Source organism: Panthera pardus, unplaced genomic scaffold, assembly GCF_024362965.1.
Source record: "Panthera pardus isolate Hobbes unplaced genomic scaffold, ASM2436296v1 HiC_scaffold_8, whole genome shotgun sequence".
NCBI lineage: Eukaryota > Metazoa > Chordata > Mammalia > Carnivora > Felidae > Panthera > Panthera pardus.
In genome coordinates, this window is record NW_026527013.1 from 149,851,949 (window position 1) to 149,861,865 (window position 9,917).

Sequence of the window (9,917 nt, forward strand, 5' to 3'; positions counted from 1 at the left end):
CTAATTAGTATTCAGCCCAAGATTTTTTGCATTAGGACTCACAGGAGGTATAAAACTTAATGTAAACCCAAGTTACAATTGGAAAGTCTTTATATATTGGAAAAAACTTCTCTTCCGCCTTCCCAGTAGATACAGGAAAGGGGGCCTATAATTGGAGACAGTTTAAGTGAGAGATCATACCCAAGAGGTATGTTCTATTAAGTGTCTCAAATTTCCCCAGCACCCAAGGTGACATAAAGAGTAGAAATTACTTTTTGGGGGCGTCTGGGTGGCTCAGTTGGTTGAGCATCCAACTTCGGGTCAGGTCATGATCTCATGGTTCGTGGGTTGGAACCCCATGTCAGGCTCTGTGGTGACAGCTCAGAGCCTGGAGCCTACTTAGGATTCTGTGTCTTCCTCTCTCTCTGTTCCCCTCCCCCCACTCCTGTTCTTATCTCTTTCTGTCTCTCAAAAATAAATAAACACTAAAAAAAAAAAAAAGAGTAGAAATTCCTTTTTTAAATGGTAATTTATATAAGTTATATAAGTTCCAGACTAGTGATTATTAGCCTTTCTGAATTGGGGATCTCTTTGAAAACCTAATGAAATCTAAGGACCCTGTCCCCACAAACCTGCATTTGACACAAATTCAGAAAGTTCATGGACCCACTGAAGATTTCACAAGCAAGGATAAAGAGAGAAGGTGTATGTTTTCTTCTTTGATGAGTATGGCATGTTGCTAGAGGAGATGGTCACTTTTTCACATTTACAGTATTTGCAATCTATTTCATTTCTATATCCTATTATACTCCTGTATTCAGCCCAGGACTTGACCCATACTCTTTTAGCAGTACCTTAACTGATAAATCTATCATCATCTGTGTCATCCTAATGGGAGGGTTAAGAGATTTATTATTATTACAACAGATATAATAACTGTGTCAAGGTTTCCACCAAAAAAGCCCATTTTCTGGCAGGACCAAAAGGTATTACAGGGAAATTACAAAATCATTGCCTGCCTTACCTATGATTTAGTAAGCAATTTGCTAGACCATCTCCTAGAGGATGGAGAGGAAAAGGAAAGAAGAATGTGGCAATTAGTATAGCTCGTGGTGACCACTTTTTTCCTATGTCCCATTGGATTTTGTAGACTAGTGTGGCTTCCTGAATGAAGGTCACATCAGAAGAAAACACATGTAAGTGATGTTATAAATAAAAGCCAGTTTGAGTATGCTTGATAAGCAATTTAAGCTTTGTGCACATCCCTGGCGTAGTAGACGCAGCACTATGCCAAAATCTGAATAAGCAACAAGGCAGTCTCTGGGGAACGACATGACTTGGAGCCCAGCAAGGCAGGAAAGTAAGTCAGAGACACTATGGATCCAGGAGAAATGAAATTTCTGAAATGCGGAAAGTGCTGGAAGGATCCAGCAGATGCATAAAACTTGTCAGGAAAAGGTTAAGTCCAGGAAAGCAGCTTAGAAAGACAGATCAAGCAAGGATCTGATCCAGGCCTTGTCCAGGTGGTCTCATACTGGTGGCCTGCAGCTAAGATCTGTGTAGTTTGGGGCCGTCGTGTTTTATTCCCCTTTTTAAAATTGTAATTTGAACACGTTTCAGGTGTAGAGGCAGACAATCTTGAATTTGTCGATTCTCTGTTGTTGTTGTTGTTGTTGTTGTTGTTGTTGTTGTTATCGTCGTCGTCATTGTTGTTGTTGTTGTCGTTGTTCTGCACCAGGCCTCTGCAGGCATTTGTATTTCCAGCCTGGCCCTTCATGGCAGGCATCTGAGTTTGACACCCTTGGGACTCTGGTCAGCCTGACCCTGAACCCAGGATGTCAGAAGATTACCTAAGACAACAGCAAATAGGAGACCTTCAAAGGGGCCTTCTGATTTGCGATCAGAAGTGGTTTCTCTTCAGCCCCTTGTTTATGTTCCCCAGTATTCATGGGTGGAAGGGACAGCCTGGCTTTGTTTTGACAGATGTGTGGCATGTGGACAGTAAGGAAAAATCAGAGGGAAATTCTTTCACCAAAGCAGTCCTCACCCAGGGAAACCTCAAGAAGGAAGGGAGTAATCCAAGGATTAGTGTCTTGCTCAAGAATTCCCCAAAGGGAAACACCACTGGCTATGTAATAATATTCATATATGCTAAAAATTAAAAGTGTTCAAAATAGCTCATCAAATCAATATTATTTAGGGTCCCTGAAATTTAACTTATTCAAAATCAAACATTGATTTATACCTGATTCTTTACTGGGACATCTACTGCTGTTTGTGGGTAGAATTCCCAGGATTTCGGGGTAACTTTGTAAACGGAATCCAGTTCTGAGTATGTCTGTTTTATCTGGTTTGACTGTTCTTTGTGTCTAAACTACATGTTATGTATAGCAATTTAAGTGCTAATTTGTCTTTCTTTTTGTTTAAAAAAAACAACAACAACAATGTCTTTCTCAGCTGAATTCTCTTCTTCATTCTCTGATCTCTGGTTGATTGGAAACCTGCTTCTCCTGCTTCATTTCTCCCTCTTCTTCCGGAGTGGGTCTTTCTCTAAAATGTAGTCTGGTCAGGTAATTTCATTTATATTTCCCTTTTGATTTAAAATGCCAACTTACCACTTGGATGTTAATGTTTTCTTAAAATGGACTCTAAACTCTTTAAGTGCTCTCAAAAGATTCATAGGCAGGATTTAAGGGAAATACACTTCACCGTCTTCTGTAGAAGAACATTCATGTGAAAGAATAACAATTGTTTTATATGAATCAAATAAATAAAGTAATAACAGCCCCTTTCCAGAGCTTCCATTAGTATGTTCCTAATTATAGTTTCCCAAATTTTCAGTCTTCCAGACAATTTGGCAGCTCCTAGCTACATTGGCAAAGGTAGTGGAATTCTTCAAAAACAATCTGATTTGTTGCTTACTGGTTCCAAGTTAAATAGGTATAACTCTCTCCTAGAATATCAGGAATCCCAGCCACAACGGAAATCCAGAAACTCAGTAAGATTAAGGTAAATCTGAAATGCTTCACATGGTACCATTTAACCAGTGCATTTTTAGTGTCGAGATTTCAATAGTATCTGTCAAAAATATGTCCATTTAGACCAGTGTCTGTGGATAAATGCAATTGCTATTAGCTTTGCCTTCCTAATGAGAAAAGGGCTTGCCAAAATAAACATTACTATTTTGGTAAAACACATTTCTTTTCTCCAAACTACCTTTGCCAAGTACTAGCAGAAGCAAATGCTGGAAGAAAAGTAAATGGAAACAGAAATTTGGACCCTTATCCAAACCAAATTAATTATGAGGTAGTAAATAACGAATCAAAGCTATGTAACTGTTATCAAGCGTATTTTAGTGTTTTCTTCCCAAGATTTCCACATGTTTTCACATATGTCATCAGCTCGATTTTCTCTTATGGGTACAATTTGTGGCAAATGTTTACTTTCATGGGGCTAGGTTCTACTGATACACTTCTGAATTACCCACCTACTCCTCAGGAAACACGAAATGACTTGAGTCTGAGGAAAGTGCAATTAGAAAAGAATTTTAGTTTGAGCTGCCCAGAAGCAGACCCCAAGATAGTACAGGTAGTTTACTTGGGAGGTGAAGAAAACACTGCAGGAAGTGAGTCAGGGAAAAGCAGGTAACCAATAATGTTATTAAGCACATGGGCTATAAAAACTTAATCCCACTGGGGCAACCCAACCTAAAACACATGCTTCAGAGTTACTCCTACATGAGGCATGAGTGAGCCTGAAAAATATTCTTGCACCAAGTCTCATCGGTGAGTGATTGAGGACTGCTCCTGGGGTTGTTAACTCTCTGAACTTCCAGCCTCCCTCCTGGGTGGGCGAAGTGGTCATCTGTAGCCAGAGAAGGTCCTCAGGCAAAGAAATGGAATATCGGCATCTAGAAGTTAGGCTGGAATGTACTAAAGTCCTAAGAGTTCAGGGATACAGGCAGAACACTGAAAGAAAAGGTAATCTGCAAGAGGTGAAACACTTACACAACCTCAAAAGAATTATTTAAAGCTAACGTATGTTCTGTTCACTTCTAAGAGTGTGAAAAGTTAAAAATAGGCTACATTATTTTAAATATGCTTTTATTCCAATTCTACTGACCCATTAACAGTAAGCCCTTGGTTGAGGATAGGAACTAAATGCTGGATAATTCTAGCCCATTCTCGTGTCATAACATAGATCAAGGTCTATGTAAAACCAGACTGTGGCTAATGATCCTTTTGATTCCATCCATTTCGTATCACTAGGATAAAGTGTATTAAACAAGAACTTGATTCAAACAAATAACAGACGTGGTGACTTATTTAGACCTGGTCAGAAAATATAAATGGCCACCCTACCAATTTTCTCTGCTTTTCCTTCATTAGGATTTGAGGCCAGGAGACGTGTCTGGCAAGCGGAACCTCTGGGAAAAGCAATCTGTGGATAAGGTCACTTCTCCCACTAAGGTAATTTTCTGGGAAGATTTGTTTTTCACAGGTTCTTTTCCTGCTGTGTGCTGCAGTATGATGTCCCAGGGTCAAATGGGACATATCACAGATCCACAGAGCCTTGTCTGGGTAACAATCACCTTCTAAAAATTTATATATGGTACAGTGAAAGGCAAAGTTCACAGAGCCTTCAGAATTGTAGGCTTGTCAGTCATCCAACATAAATAGTCCAAACTCGTAGGGTAGTTCCCAGCAAGACATTCTAGAAATGCCACAGTGTGAGGAGTGTTGACTACAGAGGTCGTGTCATATAAGCATGGTCTGTAACTTCCTTACACGGTCCAGGCTTGGAGCCACAGGCATTTGGAGATCACCTGGGGAAAAACGTCTTTCTTTCTCCGTGAATGGCTCCAAAGCTGCTTTCTGGAACTATTACCTTGCCAGCAGCCTACGACCTAAGGTTGCTATGGCAAAAAGTTAAAATAGTATTTAAAAGTTAGGCAAAACTTGCTACCCTATGAAAACTTATAGTTAAGAGTGCTTGGATTTGTCTTTTTTTGGGGGTAGGGAGGGTCTTCTGGTCAAAGGCTATGCTCATTCTTCACACAGGAGGCTCCGGACAATATCTAAATGATGCACAGACTGAAAATAAGACCCCTTGTTGTCCAGCCGATTCAACTTCTAATCCTAGCCCTTCCCCAATTCAAGCAACAAGCCCAGTCTTCTCTTTTTAATAGAGGAAAAATTGAAAAGAGAGAAATCAGAGAGCCACTAATAAGCAGAATTAGAACAGTGTGCTTATGGGTCAATTTAGAAGCACTTTTCTAGCAAACCCAGAACGAGGAACACCTCAAAGGCAACCAGAAGATTTCTGCAGTTTCTCAAGTGAGAGAATCCCTTCCCCTTCCCTACCTTCTACAGGCTCCTAAGTCTGGCACAGCTGCCTAAGTGTGTTGTTCCATCTCTTGGTCAGTTATTGATTGCTCTTACGTTCCAATCAAATCCACTAGCCCAGTCTCTCTACTTAGGGTGAGTTTTAAACAAGTTTTCTAAGTCATGGCTAAACATATTAGAAGTACCTAGTAATAATTATCACCACTACAAACCACTAACGCTTTCTGAGTGTCTGCTCTATGCAAGGGACTGTGCTACTTTCTTAAGCTACATTATCTCAACTACCCTGTGAAGTGGGTTTTATTATTACTTCCATTTAGAGCTGAGGAAAACAAAGCACAGAGATGAACTTTCCCAAAGCCACACAGCAAATAAGCTAGCAAAGCCTGCATTGAAGCTGAGGCAATCTGGTCTGAGCCTACATTCTTAACCATTATGCATGCTGCTTGCTTTTGAAGATTGCATATTTAGCAGAAAATATAAAGTTTTAAAGTTCTTTGCTCAATTTTCTCCTGGTGGAGGAGGGTAGGGGGATCGTTTATTAGTTTCTTTTTTCAGGCAAAGAATGAACTTTTGTTGACTTAAGCCATTATGGCCCCTCTAGCATCTCAGAAGTGGCGGTCCAAATGTGTATGTAGTTGGATTTCTGAGTAGAGGGTACCAGCTGTCGGTAACCCATCAGTACCAGTTTAATGGAGCCTCTCCAGAGGATAACATTCCTCTGAGCCAGGGTTCTGGAAAGTGGAATACAGATATAATCTGGAATGGTAAAACTCAAGAGAACTCCACTCATGTTCAATACAACATAAACAGCACTCCTTGGAATTATGCAACATGGTGGTACAGGTGGGAAGGTGACAGGGTGAGTGCCCCCTTCTCCTCAGTCTATAACACAAAAGTCTCTGTACAGTAGTAATGATGATAGTAATAATAATAATATTAATAAAACCATGAGGCCCAGAGATGGGTTTATGCAGTAGCAGAGTAGATGGCTTCTTTGCTCCAAAATGTCAAGCTCACTACATGTCATGCAATCATTCCTTTGAAATGGAAGTACTCATTTGAAAATGCAGGTTCACAGCACTAATAGTTGTGGCTACATCAGTAAGGACTTTTAGTAAAGGGCCAGATAAGTTTCGAGGGTAGGGGTGTTAAGAACAGAAAGGAAGAGGGGTGCCTGGATGGCTCAGTCAGTTTAATGTCCATCTTCAGCTCAGATCATGATCTCATGGTTCATGAGTTCGAGCCCCACATCAGGCTCTGTGCTGACAGCTCAGAGTCTGGAGCCTGCTTCAGAGTCTGTATCTCCCTCTCTCTGCCCCTCACCTGCTCATGCTCTATCTCGCTCTTTCTCTCTCTCTCCAAAATAAATAAACACTAAAAAAATATATTTAAAAAAAAGAATAGAAGGGAAGAAATAAAACATAACACATTCCACTTCTCCATTGTCCTTGACGTGGCCAAGACTGAGCCATTCAGTCACGTGTGCCTGTTCTGGAAAACACACTACAGATTCCTGGCCCTTCAAGTGGAGTTTGAAAAAAAAAAAAAAACTCCTTGACTATGAATGTCACAAACAAGGCTAAAAACCAAGATAGGGAAGGGGAAATATAAAGAAGAAAGAAAGAAGAAAGTAAAAAAACCAACAGAAGGGAGGGTAGACTAGAAGATGAGGAGCATATTTGAATAGAATACCAGCAATAATCCCCCCTTTCATAAATATTTGTTCCTGCCATATTACAGTTATTTTTGTCTTCTTCTGACACAAAACGTCTCGCTGAAACACCACGGCTTCTGGATTTAAAGCTCTCTTCTCTTAGCAGGTTTGAGACAATTCAAGAAAGAACCCAAAGTAGCCGCTTCAAGATGCTGGACCAGCTCAGTTGAAGAGGGCTAGTTTGCTCTGTTTTATATTTATGTTGATTTACTAAATTGAGTTCATTTCCTTTTGTTTTATTTTTCATTATCCCAGTAAACCCATGTATATTATCACTATATTTAATAATCACAGTCTAGAGGTGTTCATGGTAAAAGTACTGCCTTTGCACAGGAGCCTGTTTCTAAAGAAACCCATGCTGTGAAATAGAGACTTTCCTACTGATCATCATAACTCTGTGTCTGAACAGTGATACCAACCACGTCAGAAGTCAACAAAAGGAGATTCAAGTTGAAAATTGCCTGAGGAATGTGTGCAGTGTCCAGAAAAACGAACCATAGTGGTTTCGTTTTGGTTTTTTTTATTTTAAATACAGAAGTCATGTTATTTCTGCACTTTAGAATAAAGCATGGAAGAAATTATCTCAGTGGGCAATTGTAACACTTTCTGAAAGTAATCCGTTTCAGATTTGAGATACTACAATAATCTTTACAAAATGTCTTTAAAAAAAAAAAAAAAGATGTACTGTTAAGGTATTCCTCTTTTCATGCTGATGAATATCTAAATTGGTTTATCATGTTAGCTGACATTGGTACTGATTCTTTAGGTTGGTTGCTTTGTGGATTTCTTTGGTAGTGATAGCGAACCACATTTTAGATGACCTGATCATGTATGTATGTGCATACACATATACAAACACACTAATGGTAGGAAGCTTTTTTACGTGCTAGACTATTATATTTAGCAGTATGTCCTTGTAACTAGCCAATATCACAGCTTTTTAAAAACTAAAGATCACAATATTATATTAATATTTCATATTTGCCAATAGAGACATGGCAGAACAGGTATTGATATGTTTCCAGTGCCCGCTAACCTGTAAGAAGAAAAGAGAGATTAGAAGTGTCAAAATGAGTTGGCATTTTCTATAAAACATAGTATTTAGTTTATAATTAAAAGCAATCTTGAAGTCCAGGCTGAATTGTACTAAATCTACCATCTGGGTCAAACTCCAAGCTTGCTCAGAACTGTATTCTATTCTTAATATCAAGTCCGCAGTAGGTTGGCTTAGGTGACCAATGAGGTCTCTCCCTTCTCTAAAATTGAAAGACAAGAATTTTAGTTGCAAATTGTACAGATTGGAATTCTACATGTGGATATACTATGACCAACACTGGCTAATGTCTGGAAGCAGAGAAGAAAAGCGAGCAAGAGCCAATATTTAGGAGTCATGACAGCACTTCCATTCTTAACGGACTGAAATGCCTTTTAAAGTAAACTTTTCTATTTTTTTTAGTCATTGGTACTTGTCATAAGTTGATAACGTGTTGAATTTTGAAAAACTCTATGTCCCTTTTATTAGTCTTACCTTTTACCCCCAAGTCTATTGACTTGTCATTTTTACATTTTACACACACAATCTAGATATCAGATCTTATTTTAGCTTATAAGTGTTCATCTATTCTTCACAATGGATGACAAAAGAGTACTCCAGTGTCTTGGCAATACGTTCTAGCGTAGAGATATACATACAGTGTAATTCTATAAACTTATACCTCATTTGACTTAACCAAAATTGTCTTAGTCTCAATTCCTGCCACAATGAGGGAGCCTCGCAAATGCCTCTTTTCTAATCTATGGTATTGCCCTGGAAGCACTTGCCAGGGCAAGGCTGGCATGAGAAGTGACCACTGCCTTCCAAAGTCTATTTTCCTCGTAAACCAGTAAAGAGCTGTTGAATCCTGTAGCTGTAGCACACCTGGGCCAAAGGAAGGAAAGCCACAAGGATTGCACAGGTCATCCCCCTATGACAGAGTAGACATGAGTCTATGATAAAACGAACTAGAATTCACATGCAGTGCCTAATTTAGCACCAACTCCCATAATTGGAGTGAAATGGATCAAAGTTTGAATTAAGGCCGATGGTGAGGTAACATTGCTTTGTTGTACTTTTGAATAAGAGCTTCTCTTGATCACTATTATATATTTTTTCTAGAAAGTCTAAAGTTGAGAAGAGAATATATCGATCCTGACTTTTATTCCAATACTGGATGGAATAAGTTTTAGGGTAGAACTTTGTTCAGTTTGGATTTAATCTTTTGAAAAATAAATTCCTTGTTTACTTGTTTGATTACAGTTCTCTTTGTTATCTTTAAGAAGTAAGACTGCAAGGTGACTAGCATGTTCTGTGAATCTGCCATTCCTAAAAATTTTATAAACACTTGATATTTTTCACTGATAATTGATCGCTGCAATAAATATATATTGTGAAAATGCATCCACAATAAATGGAATTCCTCCAAATGTCTTTGCCTTGTGTATTTTTATGTACTATATTGATTACAAATAAGAGTTGTATCTGTTTTAACAAAGATGGTGGTATAGCAAAATGTATATTTCAGATTGAGTCTTGGTTTCACTCTTTAAAAAAGAAAAGCCACTTCATATTTTTAAAGTAATTCTTATTACAGGCAATGTTATAATAAAATAGTGAAAATTGCTCTGATATGCACACGGATCAAATATGTATAGAAAAGGTTGAAAGAGGGATTAAAAAAATTCTCCTTCCAAAAAAATTATCAGATCTTCCCCCATCCTCCTTCATTCCCCATCTTGTCATACACCACCCTCTTCTTCCTAAGATGGGAGTACTGGTTCCCCAAAGGTAGTACCTTTTATAGTAGAAATGGCCATTTAATATATACCCTTCGTTTGTA

General features: G+C 38.7%; 1 protein-coding gene across 10 annotated transcripts in view; it reads left to right on the plus strand.

Moving 5' to 3' along the window:
* Positions 1–9,504, plus strand: part of CALD1 (caldesmon 1) — a 187,726-nt gene extending 178,222 nt beyond the window's left edge. For 9 of the 10 annotated variants that reach the window (XM_019452817.2, XM_019452814.2, XM_053897271.1 and 6 more), the window contains 2 exons: positions 4,368–4,448; positions 7,145–9,504. In XM_019452817.2, coding sequence (XP_019308362.2) covers positions 4,368–4,448; positions 7,145–7,153 — 90 coding nt within the window. In that variant the 3' untranslated portion in view covers positions 7,154–9,504. The remainder of the gene's footprint in view (positions 1–4,367; positions 4,449–7,144) is intronic. The other variant, XM_019452816.2, reaches the window with a different exon arrangement.
* Positions 9,505–9,917: the final 413 nt, after the last annotated feature.